The sequence below is a fragment of the Myotis yumanensis genome, unplaced genomic scaffold (assembly GCF_028538775.1).
Source record: "Myotis yumanensis isolate MYYU_CA2020_CCGP unplaced genomic scaffold, mMyoYum1.0.hap1 SCAF_16, whole genome shotgun sequence".
Taxonomy (NCBI): Eukaryota; Metazoa; Chordata; class Mammalia; order Chiroptera; family Vespertilionidae; genus Myotis; species Myotis yumanensis.
The window spans coordinates 10,947,007-10,974,761 of record NW_027223767.1 but is presented as its reverse complement, the minus strand read 5'-3'; the positions used below and the strand labels follow the sequence as shown (position 1 = coordinate 10,974,761).

General features: G+C 48.9%; 1 protein-coding gene across 3 annotated transcripts in view; it reads left to right on the top strand.

Annotated features, from left to right (window-relative positions):
* The window catches only part of USP43 (ubiquitin specific peptidase 43), a 55,356-nt gene that overhangs the window by 19,185 nt on the left and 8,416 nt on the right, over positions 1-27,755 (top strand). For 2 of the 3 annotated variants that reach the window (XM_070393794.1, XM_070393792.1), the window contains 11 exons: positions 1,671-1,763; positions 3,896-4,031; positions 6,990-7,125; positions 8,357-8,492; positions 11,932-12,046; positions 15,156-15,259; positions 21,004-21,081; positions 22,257-22,383; positions 22,476-22,824; positions 25,127-25,285; positions 26,474-26,638. In XM_070393794.1, coding sequence (XP_070249895.1) covers positions 1,671-1,763; positions 3,896-4,031; positions 6,990-7,125; positions 8,357-8,492; positions 11,932-12,046; positions 15,156-15,259; positions 21,004-21,081; positions 22,257-22,383; positions 22,476-22,824; positions 25,127-25,285; positions 26,474-26,638 — 1,598 coding nt within the window. The remainder of the gene's footprint in view (positions 1-1,670; positions 1,764-3,895; positions 4,032-6,989; positions 7,126-8,356; positions 8,493-11,931; positions 12,047-15,155; positions 15,260-21,003; positions 21,082-22,256; positions 22,384-22,475; positions 22,825-25,126; positions 25,286-26,473; positions 26,639-27,755) is intronic. The other variant, XM_070393793.1, reaches the window with a different exon arrangement.

Below are 27,755 nucleotides of genomic sequence, written 5' to 3'. Positions count from 1 at the left end.
ATGTTTTCTTTATCCTTCAAAGATAAAATTAGACCCTTGTCTGTTTTTTCCAATCCACACATCTCTTGCTTCCTGATAGAGATTCATGGCTCAATATAGAGGCCTATACTGAGCCAGTTTTAGTAGGTTAAAGCAAAAAGTAAAAATATTCCTTTCCATTTCTTTGCTTAAGTGTGAGATGGGGATTTGGAAATTTCCCAACAACACAAATGTGTTCTTCAGGCCTCTGCTATGTGTAGGTATGTGATGGGTGACGTGGGAGAAGGACTGGAAGGGAAAGGGGTGGCGAGACCCCACAATGTCAGGTCCCCCTGGTGGCGGGAGCTTGATGTCTAATACACAGTTTTTTTACCAAACCATTCCCATGGTTTTCCTGAAGGGCAGTTTATCAGAGGCAGTGAGAGGGAGTGAACGTTGAGTACTTAGGTCTGTTTCCTAAATCAGTGTTGGCGTCTATAGGCTTGTGTCCAGGAGAGGGACCTGCTAGGAGCAGACCATGCGGGTTGCCAGGGGCAGCACCCAGAAAACCTCCCATGTCCTTGCCTGTCCCTGGTCTTTTCTATTTTGTTTGCTCAACAGAAAACCCATCAAGCAGGGCGGGTGCTCTCCATGGAGTTGGGAACCTGGTTTTTTTGTTTGTTATCCTCACGGGAGGATTATTTTTTTCCATTGATTTTTGGAGAGAGTGAAAAGAAGTGAGGAGAGAGAGACACACACACACATACACACATCGATTGGTTGCCTCCCACATGTGCCCCAACTGGGGCCAGGGATCGATCCTTCATCCCAGGTATGTGCTCTCGATTGGGAATTGGTCCTGCCACCCTTTGGTGCACGGGTGGATGCTCTACCCACTGAGCCACACCAGCCTCGGGCTGTCTAGTGGAGAGAGCAGACTGCCAGTGGGCTGCTGTTCCACGTTCCCAAGGAAGTCAGTGTAGCTTTGGGAGCAGGAATGTAGCATCCAGAAATCCCTTATGTCTTGGAAGAAATGGTGCATTTCGTGATTAAGGAAGTAAGTTGGAGCAACCATGTGGAATATGGAAGCGTCCCTTCACTTTCAAAGGCACTAAAGTGAGGGAGCATTAAATTTAAAAGGGTTTAAAGGCTATAGGTAATGTCAAGTTTAAGCCACGGAGTAGCATTGTCAGGACTTGTGGCTGGGTAACAGCCCACTGTGTGGATATACTACGTTCTGTTTATGAACCCATTGGTGGTCTCTTGGGTTGTTTTCACCGTTTGACTGTTGTGAATAATGCTGCTAGGAGCATTTGCGTACAAGTATTTGTCTGAATATTTGTTTTCAGTTCTTTTGGGCATTTACCTAGGAGTGGAATTGCAATGGTAATCCTGTATGTAACTTTTTGAGCAACCACTAGACCAGTGATGGCGAACCTTTTGAGCCCAGCGTGTCAGCATTTTGAAAAACCCTAACTTAACTCTGGTGCCGTGTCACATATAGAAATTTTTTGATCTTTGCAACCATAGTAAAACAAAGACTTATATTTTTGATATTTATTTTATATATTTAAATGCCATTTAACGAAGAAAAATCAACCAAAAAAATGAGTTTGTGTGTCACCTCTGACACGCATGTCATAGGTTCGCCATCACTGCACTAGACAGTTCAGGTGTGATTAAACATCCGTCTCTGTTCTTTGCCCTCACAGATCTTCCTTGACTTGTCCCCACTGCCTGAAGCAGAGCAACACCTTCGATCCGTTCCTGTGTGTGTCCCTGCCCATCCCCTTGCGCCAGACCAGGTATGTGAGTGCTGTGCCCGGTGCACCTGACGTCCTTCCTCCTTTGGGGAACCTCTGGCCTTGCAGCTGCACCTGTCTCTCTTACTTCTCAGCCAGTGTTTTCTAGAAACCAGCCTTATAGCTGGGCGACATTCAGTTATGGAATGTGATGAATAAAGTGAAAGGTTACTGTGTTCTCTTGTAGCTGAAGAAGGAATTATAAACAGTGCTTTTGTTTATCAGCACCTGGCTGATGTCTTTGGCCCGTTCAGAAGCTGGCATGGGCCAATGGGTACCAGTTGGTCAGATGGGCAACCCAGAGAAAATGTGTCACCACCTGCTTTTCCTTGCTTTGTTTCCACTCCTTTCTCCTGTTTGTGAAGGTGTAGGAAAAGGTTTATCTAAGGAGCAAAGAAAAAGGAAAAGGGTGATTGGAGGAGATGAGACAAAAAGGAAAGAGGAGTCAGGGTTGGGCAAGAGCCATGTGGGGCCCAGCTTTCTATAAGGAAGAAGCGCTTGGTGCAGGCGTCCCAGCATCGCAGGTCCTCACAGTGACCACAGGCACCTGGCCAATGTCAGCCTCACGGAAGTTTAGTGAGCTCCCACATGGGGTACCTTCACTGGCATGAAGATGGTGGCATTTGCCCATTTGGCTCAGTGGATAGAGACTCGGCCTGCGGACTGAAGAGTCCTGGGTTCGATTCCAGTCAAGGGCAGGTACCTCAGTGCAGACTCGATCCCCAGCCCCGGTCGGGGCACGTGCAGGAGGCAACCAATTAATGTGTCTCTCTCACAAAGATGTTTCTCTCTCTCTCTGTCTCTCCCCCTCCCTTCCACTCTCTCTAAAAATCAATGGAAAAATCTCCTTGAGTGAGGATTAAGCAAAAATAATAATAATTAGATGGTGGCATTTCTTCCGGTGTTCCCCACCTCTGTACGTAGCATTTCTCTTGCCCTCTATCTGTTGAGATCCTCCATCTGTAGGATGCAGCTGAAACCACGACAGCCTCATCAAGCCTTTCCTGGCATCTTAATCCTTTTCTGAATCCTGGCTCTGAATTGCTGTGCTGCTAGTTTATGCCACACATGGAACAGGGGCTTATCCTGTTACCAGTGACACCATGCAATGATGGCTGCTGGTAGATGTGAGTTAAGGTTCCTGACTTGATTCATCATAGCACATCGGTTAGGCCCACTGACTCTGGGACCTGACTGCCTGGGTTCAAATCCCAGCTCTATTAGTTAGCTGTGCGAATTGGGTAATTATAGAGCAGGAGAGACGGGAGCTGGAGGAGTGAGGCCCGGTGAGCTGGTAGGGACAGGAGGGAGTGGGGCCAGCCAAGGGCCCTATCTCATCCATCACCCAGGGAGAATTTAAAAAAGGAAGGAGGGCAGCATGGGTAGTGTTGAAGCAGACTGCAGGAGAAGCTTGAAGATTATCAGTGGTCGGCAAACTCATTAGTCAACAGAGCCAAATATCAACAGGACAACGATTGAAATTTCTTTTGAGAGCCAAATTTTTTAAACTTAAACTATATAGGTAGGTACATTGTTATTAACTTAATTAGGGTATTCCTAAGGCTTAGGAAGAGCCACACTCAAGGGGCCAAAGAGCCGCATGTGGCTCTCGAGCCGCAGTTTGCCGACCACGGATCTAGTTAACAAACAACCTTGAGACCGTAGGTCTGTGTTGTGATTATTAATTAAATACCTTTTAAAAAAATATATTTTTATTGATTTCAGAGAGGAAGGGAGAGGGAGAAAGAGACAGAAACATCAATGATAAGAGAGAATCATTGATTGGCTGCCTCCTGCACACTCCACACTGGGGATCGAGCCCACAACCCAGGCATGTGCCCTTGACCGGAATCGAACCTGGGACCCTTCAGTCTGTAGGCTGACGCTCTACCCACTGAGCCAAACCAGCCAGGGCGTAAACCAAATACCTTTTATTTTCAACTTGCTGGAAAAGTACTCAGTGGTATCTGTGGAGAATTGGCTCTCCAGTGCCACCGATGACTGTGTACCTGAAATATAGTGACCCGCCCTGGAAGCAGAGAGAAGCCCAAGTGCTGAACTTGACCTAGTGTCAGTGGTGTTGGTGACAGTTCATCTCAGTCCTTTAAGGATGTGGACTCTTCCCTCTTTTTCAGGTTCTTGAGCGTCACCTTGGTCTTCCCCTCTCAGAGCCAGCGGTTCCTGCGGGTTGGCCTGGCGGTGCCCATCCTCAGCACAGTGGCAGCCCTGAGGAAGATGGTGGCCCAGGAAGGCAACGTCCCTGTGGATGAGGTCTGATGGAAGCGCCTGGGGCCTGGTCACTGGAGGGCGAGATGCTAACTGAGCCAGCCGTCTCGGTTGCTTAGGCTAATTTCTGGTTCTCGGGTGACGCCAGGGTGACTCATGGGTTTCTGTGTGATTAGTCATCTCTGGTGTCTGTGGTGACTAGGTCTTGACCTCTCTGGGCATTTACAGAGAATAACCAAGAAGAAGACACTACCTTTGTCTTCCAAGAAGGTGGTGGTGATTGCAACTACAGTAATTCCACAGTCGCTCCGCCTCAGCAGTGCTTAATAAGCGCTGGGTACTCTATGAACTTTATATCCGTAGGCAATTTAATTCTCACAACATCCTGTGAAGTGGATACTGCAGGTGTCCTCATTAACCAGTGAGCAAAGAAGAGGCGTGGAGAGGTTGGGTGACTTACCCAGGGTCACACCGCTGAGCCAGGATGTCAACACGGATGGTTTGATTTCAGAGCCTGAGCCACTATTCTATATTTTCACTCCCAAGAATGTAAGCCAGGTTATGGACGGGACAATCAGTGAAATGTGAGGGCCACTGAGGGAACTGAGGGCGTGTAACACGAGAGGGGAGCTTCGGGGGAAAGTGGGATTGGCTGTGCTCTACCTCTTTTTTAAAGGAGGCTTGGGCCCTAACCGGTTTGGCTCAGTGGATAGAGCATCAGCCTGCGGACTGAAGGGTCCCGGGTTCGATTCCGGTCAAGGGCATGTACCTTGGTTGCAGGCACATCCCCAGTAGGGAGTGTGCAGAAGGCGGCTGATCGATGTTTCTCATCGATGTTTCTAACTCTCTATCCCTCTCCCTTCCTCTCTGTAAAAAATCAATAAAAAAAATATTTTTAAAAAAATAAAGGAGGCTTGGTAACGAGATTGGATTCTCTGTGACTTTGGAGGACAGAGCTTGTAACCGGGGTCCCCCCATGAAAGGACAGGGTAGAGGTGACGGAGGTGAGAATCACTGTGGCATGAAGGGAAGGGCTGAGAACGGGGTTTCATTGTGATTCAGTCACTTTCTAGTGTTCTGACCTTGGACAAAGTAATTGGTCCTGTTTCTTTAATTGTAAAAGGGAAATTTTATACTTCCTTAAAGACCTCAAGGGATTTTTTTCAAATTAAAAAATACCATTAACCTTTTTGTTAAGGAATAATACATATACAATAAAGTATATATGCTTTACGGTTAAAAATCTGTTGAAATTTTACCTGCATGCACATCCTATAGAACACTATGATTACTGAGCCTTTCCATCACCCCAGTGCTTCTTCCTGCCTCCACCCCGGTCCCTCTGACCTCTACAGTCATTTTATAAGGATCTCAAGTGGGTAAAACTCCGTCTTTCTTGCTTTGTGCTCTATGGGGATCTATTGAGAGAATGAGAGAGAAGAGAGTAGGACAGTAGGTGAGAATCTTGGGGGGGAAATCTATAATATTAAAAGTATAATATGCTAATTAGACCGGATATCCTTCTGGACGTCCTTCCGGGATGAACCTGGGGCTGCAGCCATGGGATCGAGGCAGCCTCTGTGGCTGTGAGGGAGGGATCGAGGCAGCCTCAGCTGAGAAGGCCTACTCTTTTTTTTTAATTTTTTATTTCTTTATTGATTTCAGAGAGGAAGGGAGAAGAACAGAGAGATAGAAACATCAATGATGAGAGAGAATCATTGATTGGCTGCCTCCTGCACACCCGTACTGGGGATGGTGCCCACAACACAGGCATATGCCCTTGGCTGGAATCGAACCTGGGGTTGTGCAGGAGGCAGCCGATCAATGATTCTCATCATTGATGTAGCTATCTCTCTCTCCCTCTCCTTTCCTCTCTGATATCAATAAAATTATATTTTAAAAAAGTCAACATGCATTAACAAAGTCTTATGTTAATTTTCCCAAGCAACACAAGGATCTCGGCATGCTTTAATTTCCTTTATACCTTTTTGATTTAGATATTATTGTAGATGGATAATCCCTCCTCCCTGTTCTTCCTTGTAGTAGTAGTTTAGTTGTTATTTGAGGTTTATATAGTCACTGCTTATTTATATTCACCAATGTTTACCTTTTTTTGGTTTATCATTTCTCCTTAAAACTCAAGTATTGCTCTGGATTCAGTTTTGTTTTTTTTTTAAACCCTGAAATGCATCTTTTACAAGAAAATTTCCAGCCACTGTGCCTTGAATGGTTTGTGTGCACTGAGATGTTGATTCCAGATGTTGATTCCTGCAGCCCTGGAGGTGACCAAGTTGCGACTGGGGCATCCAGGACCCTCAACGCAGTCACCCCACTTTTCCTCTACAAAACCAGATTCTTCTGCTTACCTCAGTGTTCCATAAAAATATTTTTCATGTATGTGATAATGTAAAAAATGTTGGCAGTACACTTTAGAAATTCTTTCAGTGGAGATCTGAAGAAGACTTTATTTTATGCTCACCTTGCATGATACTTTAGCTGGGTATTAAAGTTTAGATTTTCAACACCCCCCCACCATTCCCTAGGCCAGTGTGATATTCTATTGTTGCAGTTGAGATGTCTGTATTTAATCTAATTGTTATATCTACTGTATTTTAGTATTAAAAATAAGTAGTATTTCTCACTAGCTAGAAGGGAGGGAAGGGTAAAGGACAGTTGTAAATCTATCAGTCTCTTTTATTATTAAAAACACATTTAAAAAATTTTTCAATTATAGTTGACATTCAATATTATATTAGTTTCAAGTGTACAGCATAGTGGTTACACATTTATATAACTTATGAGGTGACCCCATAAGTCTAGTACCCATCTGACACCATACATAGTTATTACAATATTATTGACTCTATTCCCTATGCAGCACTTTACATCCCCATGACTTTTGTAACGGCCAATTTGTACTTCTTAATCCCTTCACTTTTAGATTTCTTATTTGTTAAGTTCCCTTTGAGAAATCAAGGTGGAAAACGATCCTTCTCATTCCAGGTGATCCTGGTTGAACTGTGCCCCAGTGGACTCCAGCGGTCTTTCTTTGATGAAGACGACCTGAACACGATAGCAGAGGGAGATAATGTGTATGCCTTCCAAGCCCCTCCACCACCTGGCCATGGGACACTTGCAGGTACAATAGTGTTTGAATATTGTGGGCTACAGGTCTGAGAGAGTACTCATTGGGTCCTGAGGCATAAGACATTTAGTTTTCGTACTTGGAGGCTTATTTTCTCTGATATTTGTTGTACAGATGGTTGATTACTTTAAAATATTCAATGAATATAGGGGCTTTCAAGACCTTCGTGAGTATCAGAGTTACCTGGATGGCTTATTTGAGCAGATTTCTGAGCCCTACCCACAGGGTTTCTTTCTGATTCTCTAGGCCTGGGGCGGGGCCTGAGAATTTTCAAGTGAAATGAGTTCCCAGGTAATGCTGCTGTCCTGAGAGCACACTTTGATGACCATTAATCAAAACAGGTGCTGGTTAGTCTTTGTGTTCAGACTCCAGAGAATCAAGGTCTGTGCTTAAAGTAAAAACTTTATAAGTTTGAGCAGCAGATGGCCAGAGAGGTTATAAATGACTTTTTGTTAACAGTTCCACTTCCCATTGCTTGGCTTTCCTAAACTTTGGATTGGCTAAGATGGCCAATATCTGACAATCTTTCATTGCAGGTCATTTAGTCAGTCAAGGACCCTGTGCCAGTGTCACCATATCCCCAGATTAATCCTGTGCCCAAGCCCTGCATCCTCGGCGAGCCTAGGTGACAGGTGTGGGGACCAGGTGTCTGTGGTGGTTCTGGGTCACAGAGAGACTCTGGGCAAGGAATCTGGGACAGGACATTGACTGCCCCTGATTACGTTGTAGCTCAGTGAAACAAGCCCTCATTTCAAATTCAATCACAGGCGACACATCTGTGCCTTAAAAGTCAAATTTTATGAACCAACTGGAAATTGAGGAAAGTCCAGACCCCCTACTTCCCCAAGGGTAAAGATTCCTACCTGCTCTGTGTGCTTCTTACATTGGCTTTCGAAGACAGTGGGTATTCTGTGGCTCTGGTCAGGCATACGAGCACCCACAATGCTTTTGGCGTATTTTTCAGACTGGCTTTGAAAAGTGTTCATTAAAATCCCTACCCTCATTTTTTTAATTACTGGCTGAACACAACACAGATTCTCTACTATTTATATGATCGTCGTGTGCCAGGTGCCCATGGCACAAGTGCCATGATCCTTCTATCTCTTCCCCTAAAGTGCTCTAGTGTCTCCTAAGGGTGGTTAAGAGAACGAGGGCCCAGAGAAGCAGGGTTTTGACCCAGCGAAGTAGCTCCTTGAAGAATACAATTGTAGTTCTCTCTCTTCAGCTCCTTCGCCTGGTCTGTCCGTGTCCCCTCGCTTGGCAGCCCGTGCAGGTCAGCGGTTGTCCCTGCCTGCCCACAGGGAGAACAAGGTGCTAATCCTCTTCTGTAACCTGGTGGGGTCAGGGCAGCAGGCGAGCAGGTATGTTTCATTGCATCCTTTTTACGTGATGTCTGGGATGTGTAGATGTGTACGTGGAATCCTGTCTAGAATAATTCTAATTTGATTAAATTAAACACCCGTTTTTCAAGGTTAATCAACTAGGAATAGGGACTGGAATAATTTAAGCAGATGGCAAACATTTGTCCTTAACAATTAAACATGGAAAGCTTTTTAAATTAATTTCAGGAACAATTATTCTTGCTTTCACCACTATTATTTTATACTACAGGCCTGGTGCATGAATTCATGCACGGGTGGGTTCTGGCCGGCCCACCTGCCCCGATGGGGGCCCATTGGGCGGAGTCGCCTGTCCTAATGCTGGAAGCTATAGCTTTCCCCCCAGCTGGATCTAATTATCCTTGAAGGATGGCCAAAAGAAAACCCACAACAGAACTGTTTTGCATTTCACGTGCCATGAGATGAAGTTGTTTATGTGTTGCTTGCAAACCTATATCAAGATGGATGATCGTCCCTGAATGATTTTTGGGTTCTTCCCGGGGCTCTGCTCTCAGTTTCCCAATATGATCTTCATGTCTGTTTGTTTAAAAGTTTTTCTGTTTTTGAATGCGCCTACCCTTCGCTGTTGCTACTGGCAGCCTGTGGGCTGCCCCTTTTAAAGAGAGATTGGAAGCTCACCTAATCTGCAAGGCACCGCAATTTCACAAAATCCCCACCCAGCCTCTCTACATTCCTCAGGAAAGGGCCGCCACTCCGTCAATGCTTAGGTTGCCTTTTTGGCTAACTTGGAAGGTCTCCTGGGGCTGAGGGCCATGGAGAGAGAATTCCACACTTGGCTGCAGTATTAGCAGAGCCCTCTGGAGACTCTGGTCAAGGACAGAAGAGACTGATAATTATTTTCTTGTGCTTTCACTAAATGTACATGCACCAGGGAGCCAGGCAGTGATTTAGGGGTGTTGGGGGCTGATCAGGGTCTGGGCCTGCTAGGGGGAGGGGCTGCAGGCAGTTGGTGGCCACCCCTAACCCCGATTGGGGTGTTGGGGGCCGATCGGAGGGGCGGGCAATTGGGGCCCGGATCAGGCTGGTTGGCTACCACAGTGTACATCACAGCTACCGTCATTCTGGTGGTTCCACTGTAATGGTCGCTGGGCTTATATATATATATATATAGATTGTGTACTGAGGTTTGGGCAGTATGGTAGGACAAGGAAGAAGAAACTGGCTCTGTAATTGTAAGGAGATACAATTACAGCTATTTGCAGATCCACTGTCCAGAGAACCAAGAGCTTGAAAATGATTAAAACTAACAAAAGAGTTCAGGAAAGTGACTGGCTACATAACTAATATACAAAAGCAGAGACTTATCTTATATAGTCCAAATAAAATGTTTAAAAGATATGTGGCTCCAATAAAAAAATTTTTAGATTGATAAAATATAAAATTTATCTGGACTAATAAGCTTGTAAGAATAGTCAGAAAATATTGGGGGAAGAAGAGGGATTGTTCTATTAGAACAGAATGAAGTTGTGATTATTAAAATATTGTGATATAGTCAGAAGGATAGATATTTAAGTCAATGAACAGACTAGGCCAAAGTATATTTAAGTATTATATGATAGAAATGGTATATTTCATATTACTATGTAGGGAATGAATTATTTTATATAAAATGCTGACTTAATTGATTTCTTTTTAAATTTCATATAATCAATTTTTTACTCCCACCATAAATTCACATGTGTAAATTCCAGATTGATTAGAGAGGTGATTGTAGTAAAGGAAACCATAAAATTAGCTTGAAGATAATGTAGGGGCATATTTATGTCCTTGGGTGGGGAGTGTTTTAACACTTAAGTCAGGGTCTATAAGAGAACAGGATAATGTTTTAAATAGATTTACAATTTTGAACTCAAAGCAAATTTGAAAGGCAAAGCACACAGAGGAAACATATTGGCATCATGTGACAGATAAAGGCTTCAGATCCATCTTATAAAACCTAGCTCTCAGATAAGGGAGAGAAATACTCTTTTAGTAGCACGAGCTTCAGAGATTCACATGCATTTCCAGAAGGAACACAAGCTGAAATTAAAATATGCCTCTTCATGTGCTAGTAGAAGTTCTGACTGCAACAGCAAGATGCTATTCTTTGTTTTTTTATTATTGATTTTTTTACAGAGAGGAAGGGAGAGGGATAGAAAGTTAGAAACATGGATGAGAGAGAAACATCGATTAGCTGCCTCCTACACATCCCCTACCGGAATCGAACCTGGGACCCTTCTGTCCGCAGGCTGATGCTCTATCCACTGAGCCAAACCAGTTAGGGCCAAGATGCTGTTCTTAACCTTTCAGGTTGTTAAGGAAGTTTTAGAGATTGGCGATGCTCGTTCTGGGCAGGTGCCTCGTCGGTACACTGGGGTGGCTTTTCTGGAGGGCAGCTTTGGTCTTGCATTTCTACTTCTGGGACTTTATCCCAAAGGAACAGTTAGTCATGTGCACCCAGAGGTGTGTGTAAAAGAGTACATGTCGTCCTGTTATAAGCAAGCACTGTTTCAATAAAAAGTTGAAGCAATCTGAATGCCTAATAGTAGAGGACAAGGCAGATAACCCCATCTGTCCACACGCAGTGTGTGGCCCAGTGTGCTTGCCTCTCCGGACACAGCACCTGAGACTTGTGCAAAGTTTATTCTACAGCTTCACATTCTTTCTTTTTTAAAAAAGAAAATATTTTCATTGATTTCAGAGAGGAAAGGAGGGGGAGAGAGAGATAGAAACATCAATGATGAGAGAGAATCATTGATCGGCCGCCTCCTGCACGCCCCCTACTGGGGATCGAACCCGCAACCTGTGCATGTGCCCTTGATAGGAATCGAACCCGGGACCTTCAGTCCGCAGGCTGACACTCTATCCACTGAGCCAAACCGTCTAGGGCAGCTTCACATCCTTAACCCACTGACTCTTCACAAAACCGTGTGTGGTGTGGTCATGGGACAGTCAGCAGTCAGGGATGTGCCCAGAATTCCCATGGCTGAGCCGGAACTGACCACAGGGCGGTCTCAGCATCGGAGCTCACTGTGGCGTGTCCATCAGCGTGGGACGTGAAACCTTCTCTAGTGATGAGGATAGTCCCGATGCACCGAGCATCGGTGCCGGCTGGGCTGCTTCCCTCTGGCTTTGTCTCTGCCCTGCTTTCCTCTAGCTGCCATGCTCTCCCACTCCGCTCTCTTCTGTGGGGAGAGAGTTTCATAGCCGCTAAGCACTCAGAGCATCTCTTGGCCTCGCAGTGTCTCCTCGGCCTCTGTTTCCACCTCAGGGTCTCCATTGGCAGCAGGTTCTCTGACGGGCAGTTTTGTGCTATGCCTGGTGTTGAGCTCTTAGCCAGTGGAGAGCAGCCATGATAGAGCAAAGGTCACACGTGTTGGTTTTTCCTCCGCTGAAATAACTGATGTCCTTGGATTTTCAGGTTTGGGCCACCATTCCTGATCAGGGAAGACAGAACCATCTCCTGGGTCCAGCTCCAGCAGTGCATTCTCAGCGAGGCCCGACATCTCATGAAGGGCGAGGCCCCGGGACAGCAGGTCAGCGTGTGTGTGTGTGTGGCAGGTCTGTGTGCGCATGTGTGTATGAGGCAGGTCAGTGTGTGTGTGTGTGTGTGTGTGTGTGTGTGTGGCAGGTCTGTGTGCGCATGTGTGTATGAGGCAGGTCAGTGTGTGTGTGTGTGTGTGTGTGTGTGTATGAGGCAGGTCAGTGTGTGTGTGTGTGTGTGTGGCAGGTCTGTGTGCGCATGTGTGTATGAGGTAGGTCAGTGTGTGTGTATGTGTGTGTGTGGCAGGTCTGTGTGCACATGTGTGTATGAGGCAGGTCAGTGTGTGTGTGTGTGTGTGTGTGTGTGTGGCAGGTCTGTGTGCGCATGTGTGTATGAGGCAGGTCAGTGTGTGTGTGTGTGTGTGTGTGTGTGTGTGTGTGAGTCTGTCTGTTGTGAAAGGGTGGAGATGAGGTGGGAAGCTAGGAGTAGCTCAGGAGAAACCAGAGTTTGCTATTAATAAGTATTCACATTATTGTATAAAATACATAACTTTGATTTACGTGCAAGGAAATAACCAATTTATGACCCGTAGTGGCTCACTCTTCACAGCCTTACAAATGACCTTTCATGGACAGCTTTTTTCTCCTTAAATCTTACAGAACACCATTGGAGTCAAGTGTGGGATTGACATTCTTCTTCTCACTTTTGTACATTTATGGCTTCCCGTAGGACAGCTTATTGTAATAAATTGTAGCTTTTATCTTTGGATCAAAAACTTGAAGGGACTTCATAATTTATGTGGAAAATTAATGTTCCTGTCCAAATATAAAGCCTAGTTTTAAAATAGTTTTGTCCAGTTTTTGAATAACTGAGAGAGAAACTCAAGGGAAAACACCTTTTAGCCTTGCATTTATTTATTGCAGGTTGGTAGTTTCCAATGAAAACAACATATTTTGAAACCAATTCCTGTAGCTCCTATAGCAGTGATGGCGAACCTTTTGAGCTCGGCGTGCCAGCATTTTGAAAAACCCTAACTTAACTCTGGTGCCCTGTCACATATAGAAATTTTTTGATCTTTGCAACCATAGTAAAACAAAGACTTACATTTTTGATATTTATTTTATGTACTTAAATGCCATTTAACAAAGAAAAATCAACCAAAAAAATGAGTTCGCGTGTCAGAGGTTACCATCACTGTCCTATAGTATCAGAAACTAATCTCATGGCTGCCTGGCGCAGAAGATGTTGACCTTTTTAGGGACAAATCAGTGGCTTTGAAATTTTGGGACCCCCCCTCATCAGCTATTCTTTTAGAACTTTTTATTTGGGGGATGTACCAAACTTAGTGATAATTCTTTATAATTCACGTTGCTTAGTGCTCAGGGAAAACCATACATTTAATTTAGGATTTACTCCAAATACCACTTTGTTAAAGACCTTCCCTACATTCGTACCCATCATTAGCTCTAAGGGACTTTGCTCTTGTTCTGCCCAGCAGCTCTGCCAGAGCCCAAATTAGAAACACGGCTTCTCTCTAAGTAGGTCACGGTAGCTAGGAATAGCTTTAGCCTCCCCCAAACCCTGTGCCCCTGATTCTTGAAAGTGGATGAACCACTGACATGTGAACATTGAACCCAGCTGGCCCATTCTCCCCCGGACACACGTGGGCCTTTGCCTCTGCCCCCTGCAGTCATTTTGACTTTAGAAACCAATCAAGCAATCAGTGGTGCCAGCAAAATTCTATTACAGGTCACCTCCAACTCAGCTGTGGACGCCTTTCCAGTCATCGGTAAGCATGTGGTTGGAAGGATTTTCTGTAGGAATAATGTATGTAGAATGGTTGGCTGTGAGCTTCCCACGCTAGCCCACCCATGTAACTCAGAATGCGTATAGTAATATATTCAATACTGGCTCCATATGCTAATCATTTGGAAAGCATACACTCAGAATTCACATCCTTGAACTGAAGAGATGAAAAATAATGCGCATATAGCGGAGGTTCTCCAATGAATTTCTCCAGCCAAGGAGAGAGGACAGGAAAGTGACTCTTACACAAATGGCCCAATTGCTGGACCGGCTTTTACTTTGCATGAATTATAAGAGGAGAGTTATCATTGCCGAGGCATGTTTATGGCGACTTTGTAAACTTCCTTTGTGTGCAGGCTGGGTAAGCTGCCTCCACACAGTGCAGAGGCCTTGGGTTGCCATCCAACCAGCAAAGCTCAAGGTTTAACTAGCTTCTCCTTAGGAAGCACAGCAGGTCCTCAAATAACAAGGCTGGGGCTACTGTCTCTGTGGAGTCTGCACACTCCCTCCCACCCCCGTGTGTGTGTGTGTGTGTGGTTTTCTCCCACATCCCAAAGATGTGCACATGAGGCGAAGGGTGTGTGAATTGTCCCAGTCTGAGTGGGTGTGGGTGTGAGTGCAGCGTGAGCGCCCTGTGAATGGAAGGGTTGTCCTGTCCAGCGTGGGTCCTGCCTTATGCCCTGAGCTCCCAGCAGAGGCCTGGCCACCCATGAGCCTGAACCAGAATAACTGGGTTGGAAAATCATTCTTTTTCTTGTTTTCATTCATCTTGTAAATGTTTATATAGATCATGTTTATTTCAATGTCAAATAGCAGCAGTGTTTTGGGTCTTTATTTAGAAGTTGTATGGTATTTTTGGGACCAGAAATATGCATTAGGAACTTAGACTAAAAACATAGCTGGCATTTCCTTATGTGGCTTGTTTTGAAGTGTTTATTGGCATTTGGAATGTAAAATATAAGCTAATTTGCTTTTAGATTATTGGCTCATTTTGGTAATTTGGTGATGATAATTTCTTAAAGTAAGTTAAATTACTGATTAATAATTCATTAACATACTTGATTTATTTCTCCAGTGACCGTGCCAGCTTCTGTTCCAATGAAACAGGAGTTATTTAAGAACAGCATGCTTATCCCTCAGGGAAATTTACTGCGTTACCATGTTAAAAGAAACTGTGCTTCTTCAAACGCAGATGAAGCCTTCACACATCTAGGTTTTGAATACTAATTGTTACGGGAATATTCAAAATAGACTGTAAACAGAAAGGCTTACATTTTTTGAGTAATGTATCTGCACTCAGAGCCTAATTTAAAACAGCAGGCTGATGACCCCCTCCCCCGTTTTTGTCTTGGCAGAACCCAGGGCCGCTGTTCTCCATCCGGGTGGTGGGGCAATCCCTGGCCCTTAGCTACTTGTCCCCACAGGACAGCAGGCCCCTCTGTCACTGGGCAGTGGACAGGTAAGGGGATGTTCCGGATACGGTACGAGTATGAATGTGTCAATACCATTGATTACAATTGTAGCCACTCTCTGTAACTTACCTCTCCAGTGTCTGCCTCCGAGGCAGGTCCTTACACACATAAGGGTTTGCAGTCCTTATGTGTAGGGAGGAGGCGTGATGCTCATTTCAAAGATGAGGAGACACTGAGGTTCCCAGAGATCGATTAACGTGCTCACACTCGCATAGCTAGTTAATGGCCAAACCCAAATTTGAACCCAGATCTGACAGAAAAACCCAGACTCATTCAGTTAGTCATGCTACTGAATTCAAGCTGAATTCCCCCTCTAGCGGAGGGGAGAATTCTACCTGAACCATCGGCCCCAAGCTGTAGTCAGCTGTGGGCTCTGGCTGAGGATGAACCCGGCGTGGCCGTGTCTCCGGTGGTTCTGACTTCCTGACTCTCCGCGGGCCTGCACACAGCCTCCCACTGCACACAGCCTTGCCCGGCAGCCCACGGGCCAGCACAGGACCCGAGAGCCACAGACCGGCCCTCCGTGAGGGTCTCATTTCCTGGCTTGGTCAGCCAAGGCTGATTGAGTCCAGTCGGGGTGATGTTTTGGGTTATAATAAGACATACACATTTGGGGCTCCCAGTTCTGGCACAGAGAGCCTAAGGCCCTTAGAATTTCCTAAATGATGCAAGCATTAACGATGTCTTGTTATCATTCATAATGACCCCTTTCAGCCACACCCACGTGTGTGTAACGAGGTGACTCTTGGATAGTACCTAAGGAGGGGGCTGGTTGCCAGGCGAACCAGCCTGTGATTCGAGGGTTGGGACATCCACTCCCACCCGCTGACCTTGGGGAGGCGGGGAGGAGCTGGAGGGTGACTATCCCACTGGTTAAAGATGTAATCAGTCATGACTATGTAATGAAGCCTCCATCGAAACCAGAAGGACATCGTTTGGGGGGCTTTGGCCTGATGAGCACATGGAGGTGCTGGGAGGGTGGAGCCTGGGCGGGTGTGGATGCTCCCCATCCTGCCCCCCCCCCCCCCCCCATGCTTGCCCTGCTTGTCCCTTCCACTGGCTGTTCCTGAGTTAAGCCTTTTTATGATAAACTGGTCATCTCATCAGTACACTGTTTCTCTGAGTTCTGTGGGTTGCTCTGAGCAAATTAACTGAACCCAAGGAGGGGACCCTTGGACCCTCCAAACGATTATTGGTTTGGTCAGAAGCCCATGTGACAGGCAACCCAGACTTGCTATTGGTGTCTGAGGTGGGGGGCGGGGCCTCCAGCCTATAGGACTGAGCCCTGAGCCTGTGGGGCCTGAGGCTTCTCCAGGTGGGGAGAGTCAGAACTGAGTTCAGTGTTGGAGGTTTGGAAAAAACACACTAGAAATTGGTGTCAGAACCTGAATTGGTGTCAGACTTATAACAGGGACAGGCTCCTCCCTGTATAAAGAGACCAGGAACCAGGATAGGGGGGAGCCAGGAAGCTCTGTGCCCTACCCCCCATCTGCACCCTCCTGGGCTGGTTGATGCTGTACAGAGTTAGGGAGGCAGAGGAATGTCAGCCGGGCCTGCCTAGGGTGGAGGCTTTGGGAGGGGCCCCTGGAGGCACTCAGAGAGCTTCACAGACGCTCACTGGTTGTCCCCAGTCTGTGACAGGAACCCGAGAGAAAGCATTTAGAAGCATTAGAGCAATGTGATAGAGCAATTTAAAACATGATGAATAGAATAATTTTTTAAATTGAACTTGTATTTTTATATCTTCCCTCCCCCCCAGTACATTTTTATTATATTAGTTTGCAGAAGTATTAGTCTGCTCTGATTTGGAAACAAACCGAGACTCGGGCCTGTCACTAGAGGTGGTTTGAGCAACACTGAAGAGTGTAGTTGCCCCCAGGCTGGCCCTGCTAAAGGGAGCCCTCCCTGAGGCTGCAGCCCTTCCTCCCACCTTCAGCCACTCAGCCTGTCACCCCTCCCTCTCCACCCCTCCCCCACCTACCCATCCCTCTCCTCAGCATCTGATAGCCTCAATTTCTTGCTCTATTATCCCAGCACCTCCTTTTCCCCCTAGAAATTACTTTTTAAAAAATAATTCTTTATTATTGAAAGTATTACGTATGTCCTCCTTTTTCCCCCATTGGCCCCCTCCGGCCCCCCTTCCAACTCCTGCCCCAGGCCTTCAGCATCCTATTGTCTGTGTCCATGGGTGATGCATATGTGCATACAAGGTCTTTGGTTACCTCCCACCCACCCACCCTCCCCTGCCTTCCCTCTGAGATTCCGCACTCTGTTCCATTGTGACTGGGTCCAGCCATCGGTGAAAAATCGTGGCCAAATATACATCACATGTTATTGACCTTCTTAACATGTTTAAGTGGACAGTTCAATAGTGTTAAGTACATTTACAGTGTTGTGCAACCATCACCACCATCATCTTCAGAACTTTTTCATCTTCCTAAACTAAAACCCTGTAGCCGTTAAACAATGACTCCCCCTCTCCCCCACCCCTCAGCCCCTGGAAACCGCCATCCTACTTCCTGTCTGTGACTGTGATGACTCTAGGTATCTCATATTAGTGAATCACATAGTGCTCGTCCTTTTGTGACTGGCTTGTTGCACTTAGCACAATGTCCTCAGTGCGCATCCACATAGTAGCGTGTGTCAGAATTTCCGTTCTTTATAAGGCTGAATGATATTGCATTGTATAGATACTAGAGGCCTGGTGCATGAAATTTGTGCACTTGGGGAGGGTGTCCCTCAGCCCAGCCTGCACCCTCTCCAATCTGGGACCCTTCGGGGGATGTCCGACTGCCGGTTTAGGCCCGATTCCACAGGGGTCGGGCCTAAACCGGCAGTCGGACATCCCTCTCACAATCTGGGACTGCTGGCTCCCAACCGCTCGCCTGCCTGCCTGCCTGCCTGCTTGATTGCCCCTAACCACTTCTGCCTACCAGCCTGATCACCCCTAACCACTCCCCCGCCAGCCTGATCAATGCCTAACTGCTCCCCTGCTGGCCCAATCACCCCCAACTGCCCTCCCCTCCCGGCCCGGTTGCCCCCAACTGTCCTCCCCTGCTGGCCCAGTCGCCCCTAACTACCCTCCCCTGCAGGCCTAGTCCGCCCCAACTGCCCTCCCCTGCAGGCCTGACTGCCCACAACTGCCCTCCCCTGCCGGCCATCTTGTGGCTGTGGGCTCCGCCATCTTTGTGACGGTGTGAGGGTCAATTAGCATATTCCCTCTTTATTAGATAGGATACTGTGTTCTGCTTATCTCCTAGACATTTCCTTGTTTCCTAGGAGTGTTTTTCTCCCTCTCGGGGCCTTCCAATATTGTGGGGCCTCGGTGTCCCAGTGCGGCCCTCTGTGTGCTCCTCCGCACTCCGTCCCTGGGCCTTCTTGCCTGGGTTCTCCCTGCCACCTTCAGGCCCAGGTCTCGGATGCAGACCCACCTGGCCCACCGAGATGTCTCAGAGACATGGAAACTGGACGCTGGCCAATTGGAACTCTTCCCGGGAGGCCTTTCCTCTCCTGTCTTCTGTGACTATAGGTGACCACCATCTATGTGCCCAGCGACCGAAGCTCGCAACCTAGTGGTCATCCTCACTTTCTCCTCACAGTTAACCCACCACCAGGTCTCCTTGTTCCAAATCCAGGGGGTTCCTCAGATCTCTTGCCTCCTCTCTACGTTTACCACCATCGCCTGAGTTCAGGCCCTTAGCACCTCTTTGCTGGACACCCGGGAACCTCCACCCTGTCCCATCTGCCTCTAGACTAGTGTCCCTCTCCTCCATCTGCACCTATACCCTTCGGTGGCCCACAGGGTCAAGTCCACACCTCCAAGGGTGGCATGCAAAGCCCTCCCTCCCTCCGAGGTCTGGGCCCGTCCTCTCACCATGTGGCCTTCCCTCACTGCTCATTCCAGCACAAACCCTGCCCTTCTCTCCCCCTCTCCCCCAAGCCCTCTGCCTGTACAAACCTCTGACGCTTTCCCTTCGCTACTACCCTGGGCACCACAGGCGCCTCCTCTGCAGGTTGTCTTCCCTGGTCTGCAGAGCAGCCCGGGTGCATTCCTCTGAGTCTCTCCCATTAGACTCTTAGCTCCTCAGGGTAGAGACTACGCCCATGTGTTCCTGGAAGCACATCCTGCCATAAAGTCAAATAATGTCCTCATTCCTGTTTGACAAGAAGCAGACTGCAGGTTTCACGTAAGCGTCTCTCTTTGTGTGGCCTGTGGGCTTTTGTACAACAGCCAGAGCCCGAGGGCACCACGTCTCCTTCCCACCCCAAGCGAGGCTCTGGTGGGAAGGGAGTCTGGGGAGCGAGGCAGAAAGAGGTCAGCACATGAGGTGCATTAGAGGATCCTGTGCTGAGTAAAGGCTGTGGCTTAGATATGAGTCCCATACGAGCTTTTGAATAGGTTCCGCAGAATGAAATACCCCCACCCCCAGCAAGTCAGGTCTCTCGATTGTGGGAATGGGGAATTCGAGGGTCCTTTAATTTGTAAAGAAAATCCATCTGTGAAGTGCAGTCAAACAAGATGTGCCTGTAAAGAAAGAGGCTTGGACCTGGGGCTGCACACAGGCTCCCCAGTATGTCTCCTATGAATTGAAGAGACAACCTGGTCCGCCAGCCTTCCACCTGCAGGGACCAGCCATCCACCTGCAGGGACCAGCCTTCCACCTGCAGAGATAGAGCTGCTTCCAGGAAGCTCAGGGCATGATGAGGGAGGATCTGCTTGCTAGTAATTAGGCCGCAGGGAGGAGTAAGCAGGAGGGGTGAGCTGACCACCTCCCCACAATCCCATCCACCAGGGGAGTGAGGCAGATGGAGAGGGAGACTGCCACATGCCCGTAGCTTAGTTCCTTTCATTCGACACAAATGGCGAGGAAGGGCGGTCATTCTTCCATCGGAATGACAAGCTGGAGGCCGCCTCCCAGACACACCTGCTCCTTGCTCCCTGCTGGCTCCGGTTCCTCGGGATGGTGCCAGCCTCCACCCTAGACCTGGCACTGCTCGTAGGATTCCGTGCCTTCCGGGAGCTCACACCATGCTTTTGAATCATCCTGGTGACAGGTTCTCACGTGATGTCCCCTCTTTTTTCTCACAATCCATTCCAAGCGCCCTCAGGTGCAGACTTTCCCAGCTCCTGCCTATGCCTTGTTGATTTGGGGACAAAGCTGCATGTCCTCCACCCTCTTCTCGACGTATCTCTTCTGTGTTAAGAAAAAGAAACCTGTTCAGAAACGGGCAGAGCCCAAGGAGCTGGGAAGAGCTAGAGGTGGATTCGCATTTCGCGTTTCTGGGTACTCGAGGGCCTGAAAGAGAAGACCTTTCAGGTCGAGGAGGTGGACTAGGGGGAGGTCCTTTCGCTTTGTGATGGGGGAAAGTGAGCAGCTCATTTTAGGCATCGTCAGGATTGGGGACTTGTGTGAGATGTTCAAGTGGAACTGTCCCCCAGACTAGAAGGTTCTGGGGAGCACTGGAGAGTTGGTCTGTGTCCTTGCAGTATCCCCAATGCTCAGAGCTCACCAGCTCCAGGGATTGGCTGGGGCGTGTTGGGAGGCAGATTAGGATGAAGCCTCTGCAGCCAGAAGCCCCCAGGTCCTCGGGCTGCGCTCTGCGTTGGGCATTTCTGTTTGGAAGCTCAGTTCTGGGGTTGGAGGCTGACCGTTGCCCCCTGCAGAGATGTGGGAAGGAAGTGGGAAGGAGGCTGCGTGCTTTCTCATGGGCTCCCTGTTCTCTCCTTCAGGGCTCTGCATCTCAGGAGGCCCGGAGGCCCTCCACACATCAAGCTGGCCGTCGAGTGGGATAGCTGTGCTAAGGAGCGGTGAGTCTGACAGGATTTGCCCCCAGCGGGCAGAGGGGACCTGCCTGTGCAGGCATCGTCCTGTGCCCATTGCCCCAGTGACTGAGGCAGTACGCGTATCTCCTTGATGCCACGTGATCCATGCCTCTGAGAAACCCTGGTGCCAGTTGTCTGTGTGGAAACAATAAGGGCAGTACAGGCACACCTCGGGGATTCTGCAGGTTCGGTTCCAGGCGGCCGCAGCAAAGCGAGTCGTAATCCTGCTGGTGGAGGGGCTTGCCTTCAATTTGTAAAAAAGCACATCCGTGAATTGCAGTCAAACAAGATGTGCCTGTAATAGTAAGAGTGGTGATGGCAGGTGGCACTAGTGGCGTCACAGTTGGAGTGGACTGTTACATTACGTAATGCTTACTCACTCTGTGCCTGTCATTGCTCTGAGCACTTGGCACATTTGCAATCTATTTAACCCCTTGAGTGCCGGGGAGCGCTATCAAAGCTTCGAAATGGCGTCCAGTTCTAAGTCTGCTTTTATTAGTGATGATGACATTGCTGAATATGTCAATGTAGTAAAGGTTTCCTTAAGTTTTTGAATATGTAACTTCATTTACTTGCGATTCGTAATTTTTTCCCTAAACTGCTGTAAAATCAGCAAAAATGCCTTGGCAATTTTAGCATAGTTCCTAGGATATTGGTTGGCACTCAAAGGGTTAATCTTTATTACATCGTGTCAGGTGGATACCATATCACCTACCTTTTCAGATGTGGAAGCTGAGGCCCAGAGAGGCTCCACAGTTGCTCAGTGTCACACAGCTGGTGCCTAACTCAGCTGGGATGTGAGCCCCTGTCATCCTGCCCTTAATCACCGCACTCGGCTGCTTCTGTGACACTGAGTGCGTCGGCCGTACTTTGAAAGAGGACACTGTTCAGCCCGGCGAGTGTTCATTAACCTGCTTCTGGGTGGTAGGCCCTGCACTAGGACAAGGAAGCAGAGGCAGATGAGGCGAGGACTGGGTCCCTCGCGGAGCTGGGGGGAGACAGAACTCCAGGGAACAGAGCGAGCGCTGAGTCAGGACATGAGGCCCCCGGGGCACCTTCGCCTCGCCCGGTGGGTCCTTCCACCTGTGGGCTGGGAGTGGAGATTAGGAGCGACCCCTCTGGAAGAGAGAAGCCCTGACGGCATCGGTTCCTCTCTGCAGCCTGTTTGGGAGCCCCCAGGAGGAACGGGTGCAGGACGCGGACAGCGTGTGGCGGCAGCAGCAGGCTCACCAGCAGCACAGCTGCACCTTGGACGAATGCTTTCAGTTCTACACGAAGGAGGAGCAGGTCCGGTGGGAGGGGACCGGTCACCTTGCGGCAGGGGGTGGGGGGGAGGCCCAGTGCCATGGGGGCCTCACATCGGGTGGCCTCCTTTGCAGCTGGCCCAGGACGACGCGTGGAAGTGCCCCCACTGCCAAGCCCTGCAGCAGGGCGTGGTGAAGCTGAGCCTGTGGACGCTGCCCGACATCCTCATCGTCCACCTCAAGAGGTTCTGTCAGGTGGGGGGGCGAAGAAACAAGCTCTCCACGCTGGTGAAGTTCCCGCTCTGCGGCCTCAACATGGCTCCGCACGTGGCCCAGAGGAGCGCTGGGGCGGTGCCCGCGCCCGGCCCCTGGCCGTCCTGGAAGCAGCCAGCCTGCCTGCCCACCAGCTACCCGCTGGACTTCCTGTACGACCTATATGCTGTCTGCAACCACCACGGCAGTCTGCAAGGTGGGCATTACACAGGTGAGCGCTGCCTCTTGGCTGGTGGCTGCCGTGGCCATGTGTCGTGGCTGTGGCCTGGGCCTCGATGCCCCGGGAGGAGGCACCCTTGGAATGCCATGCCGAGCCACTCGACGTGAGCTGGCCCCTCACCCGCTGCACCCCAGGCATCTGCCAGAGGGCGGGGGCCTGGTCCAAGCCGTAGAGTCGAGCTGGGTGGGCGGTGGGTGGTTGGGATGTAAAGTCAGTTACGGCCCGAATCTTCGACCACGTCAAGTGGAGGAGGGTAATTGTTAGAACCGAGAGAATGATGTTTATCCTCGTTTGCGCTTTAACACGAGGGCTCTTATCAGATTTGGATTCCTATCAGATGTTTTTATTTCAATGGGGTACATTTAATTGTTAGTTTCAAGAGCAACTTGAGAGAAGTAGACGAATGGAAGGACAGAAACAAATAGCTGGGTGACTTGTTCAGTTGTTCATATTCATCTGCCTTAGTCTGTTCTATTCTAGCAGAACATAAATTATTTCATTTTTAAAAACACTTTAAAATATTCATTTTTCAAAGGGTGCACTGTTGTAGTGTACTAATGTACCTGGAATTTGGAAGACACCGGACTGTGTAGAAATCCATGATCATCACTCATTCATTCATTGGACAAATATTAAGGTCTCATTCTCTGCCAGACCCTGTGCTGGATGCTGGCGCGTCAGTGATGAACAAGGCAGATATGAGTCCTGCCTTTGTGGACCTTCAATCTAATTTCATACACAGACCACAAAAAGGGGGCTGGCCACTTGAGCATTTTCACTGCCTGGCATTACGAAAAGGTGGCTGACTGAGTAATGGTGTCTGTGATGGAGATGAGGCCTCTCTGAGGATGTCCCTTCGGTGGAACTAGCTATGTGACTAATGGGAGGAGGAGCATGATGGGCAGCACTGCGAGCATGTGCAAAGGCCCTGAGGCAGAGCTGTGGTGTGGTTTGAGAACGGATGCAAGCCTGTCCCAGCTGAAGAGTAGTGAGTCAGGGGTAAGACAAGATGGGGCTGGATGAGAAGGCACTGTAAGCCACGGACAAGAGTTCATGTTTATTCTAGAGGGTGATGGGAAGCCTTTTAGGGTTTTAGGCAGAGGACTCAAGGTGTAATTCTGTTAACAAATGGAGGTAGGAGCTCTGCTCTGTGGAGAACGGGTAGAAAGGAGTGAGTGGAAGTTGTAGCTCCAGTCAGGAGGATGTTTCTGGGGCTCAGTGAGAGACGGTGTTGTCTAGTGCCTGGGTGATGACAAGCAGGTATTCGAGACACATTGTGGAAGGGAAATCAGTAAAAGTGGCTTTTGGGCTGGGTGTGGGGTGGGAGGGAAAGGGGAGAGCAAAGATGGACTGTGAGGTGCCTGCTTGCATTAGTGCAGGGGTCAGCAAACTGCGGCCCATGGGCCACATGCAGCCCAGCACCTGTTGTACGGCTCATGAGGTAGAAATAGTTTGTGCATTTTAAAAACTGGCAAAAGAGCAGGAATATACGGCAGGGACCATGTGTGCCGTGAAATTGTTTCTGTCTGGTCCATTACAGGGAAAGTTGGCTGATCCCAGATGAGTGAGTTAGAGTACCATTCACTGCGATACGAGGGAAAGGAGAATATTTTGTTTTAATTGTTTGGAAGGTGGTGAGACCCTTATTAATGAGCATTTTCTTTTTTAAAAGATATTTTTTTAAAAGGTGATTTCAGAGAGGAAGTGAGAGAGAGAGAGAAACATCAATGATGAGAGAGAATCATTGCTCGGCTGCCTTCTGCACGCCCCCTATTGGGGATCGAGCCGGCAACCCAAGCATGTGCCCTGACCAGGAATCGAACCCCCCTGGCTCATAGGTTGACACTCAACCACTGAGCTACACTGGCTGGGCTGTGAGCATTTTCTTAAATGTGGGCGTTCAGTTCTTGGGTAGGAAAGAGGCATCCAACTGCATGTTCCCATTGCATACTGAAGTAGAGGTGTACACTGTGGAGCCTTTCAGAGGAAATGGGGTGCACGTGGACAGCATGGCCCGGCTCAGGAACTTGGGGCTCCCTTTGATTGGAGCTTGTGCTTGAGCAGCGGCTACAAGGTAAAATTCCGTTTCAAGTCGCAGCACACCTTATCAGGAAATATCTGGGCGTGTAACTGATTGATCCTTTTGGATTCCACACAATTCATTTCTGGTCCAGAATGGACCAAGATTTCTCGTTCTGTTGCAGACATGTTCATTTCTAAGCTCTGTCAGTGGGGTATGTCTTGCTGCTTTGGGGGGGCTACTGTAACGGGAGTTGGGTTTGGACCTTTGCAGCCTACTGCCGGAACTCCCTGGACGGCCAGTGGTACAGCTACGACGACAGCATGGTGGAGTCGCTGCCGGAAGAGGAGGTCATCACCCGGGGGGCTTACATCCTGTTTTATCAGAAACGGAACAGCATCCCTTGCTGGTCAGCCAGCAGCTCCATGAGAGGTAGGTGCTGCTGCTCAGGGCACGGCAGGGGGGTGGGGGTGGGGAGCCCCTTGCAGAGCTGGGAAGGCGCTTAGTCCAACGTCCAGGGCCAGGAGCGGGAGGCAGGGGTCTGAAAGAGGAAGCTGTGGCTGCTGCTGCAGAGATGTGAGCACCGCCGGCTGGCATCCCGTTTGGAAGGGTGTGGAGTGGTCATACTGAAATCTAAGAAAGGGGGCAGGAACAGTGTTTTGTACCCGTGGCAGGTGACTCTAGGTAGCGTGGGATTTCAGAGTCCCAGTCTCACTCGTGTCAAGCCAGCTTTTAATTAAGCTTGTGCAATAGCAGCCTGTGTTTGTCCTGTCGGAAAGGGCAGGGCAGTCATGAGGGTGGCAGGGTCTTCACGGGAAACGTAGCTGCTTACCTAACTGCTGCCCAGCGATGCGTGTATTAGCTAACCCTGACCTCAAACTTGCTTGGAAGTCATGACCTTTTTTTGTGACTGTTTTTAAAAATATATTTTTATTGATTTCAGAGAAGAAGGGAGAGGGAGAGAGAGATAGAAACATCAATGATGAGAGAGAATCATTGATCGGCTGCCTCCTGCACACCCCCTACTGGGGATTGAGCCCCAACCCGAGCATGTGCCCTTGGCCGGAATCGAACCCGGGACCCTTCAGTCTGCGGGCCAATGTTCTATCCACTGAGCCAAACCACCTAGGGCTTTATGTGACTTATTTCACTCTGAAAACTAGCCATCCTTACCTTTGGGATGAAAGAGCTTTTTAAAAACACTACTCAGATTTTTTTCTCCAATTGTTGGGAAAAAAACAAATAAAACTAAGATGCCCCCTAGATGGTCTAAATCAACCCGAATGCAAAGCCTGCCTTCCCTTTGCAGAAGGTTGTAGGAAGAATGGAGAGCACACCATGTTTAGGAACCGGGAGTTGGGGAAAAGTAATTTCATAGGAAGCATTTCCATTCTCATCAACGCACTTGCTTCTCTGAGCCCAACGCCTGTTGTTAAACTTCCAGCTTGGCCAGCGGGTGATCAGTTGCAGGTTTCTCCTCTGGCCCTGAACTTCGAGTATGTGGTTCCGCTCTGGTCAGCTGTTCCAGGGCTCGGGGGTGGGAGTCCGGCCCTGCGGAGCTCTGCCGGGACCCCCAATGCTGGAGAAGGTGCGCCTTCCCTCCCTCTGCTTCCTCTGCAGGCTCCACCAGCTCCTCCCTGTCCGATCACTGGCTCCTGAGGCTCGGGAGCAACCCCAGCAGCACGAGGGGAAGCCTGTCGTCCTGGCGCTCGGCCCCCAGCCCCGCCCAGCCCCCAGGGCCCGACCCTCTCGTTTTCACAAGCAGCCTCTCCAGTCAGGAAAAGGGTACGTTTTATCGTGTTGGTTAAATGTGTTGGTTATTTTCTTTAACGAGGGCTGGATCATGGCCTTGAGTGTACAGTGTCTCTCATTGTGCGAGGCTTCTTCGTCTGTCAGATCGGGTCTTCCACGCCCTGCCCTGGCCTACCTCTCCTCCCCTGTCCTCTCCAGCAGCACGTTCATCCTTTCTGCTCCGTGGAGCTCACTGTCTCAGGGGGAAGACAACACGGAAACAAGTAAATGAATTGTGTGACATGATGTAGAGCAGGGACAAGGGGGAGAGGTGAATCGTCAGAGAAGAAGACATCGTGCAGGGGTGAGGGAGAGAGGGCGCGGAGACCATGGGGAGGGCCTTTCCATGAAGGAGGCCGCTTTGGACAGAGCGAGTGAGAGTGAGGCATGGATTTGGGATGAGCGGGGTGTGTGGGAGGGCAGAAGACACGGAGCTGTGGCGGAGCACAGTGAGTGAGGAGGACAGAGACAGGCGATCAGGGGCCAGGCCATGATGCACCTTTGGCCTATGGACTAAGGTTGCATTTTATCACAAGTACAGTGGGTAGCTTTGGGGGAATTTTGAGCAGAGAAGTAATGTATGTTAAAAATATATAAATATATATCTACACTAATAGAAGAGAAAGGTGCAAATTGACTGTACCTTCGCGACACCCACCAGCCAATCAGGAGTGAGTATGCAAATTAACCCAACAAAGATGGCAGGTTAATTTGCATATGCAGGCGCCTAGCGGCCGGGGTTGGGGTGGGATGCTTGTGTTGCCATGGTGACGATGCAGGCGTTCCGCACTGCCCCAGCCACTCTGTGCCTCTGGGCAGCATGGGAAGGTGGAAAGGCGGCTCCAGGCCAGAATGAAGGCAGAAAGGTGGCTCAGGGCCGGAGCGAAGGTGGTGCCGGCAGCCAGGGGAAGGCAAGCCCATTCTTGCATGAATCTTCATGCATCAGGCCTCTAATATATATATGCTAGAGGCCCAGTGCACAAAAATTTTGTGCACTCGGAGGGGGGCAGGGGGATCCCCCAGCCCGGCCTGTGCCCTCTCGCAGTCTGGGACCCCTTGGGAGATAACGACCTGCTGGCTTAGGCCTGCTTCCGGGTGGCAGAGGGCAGGC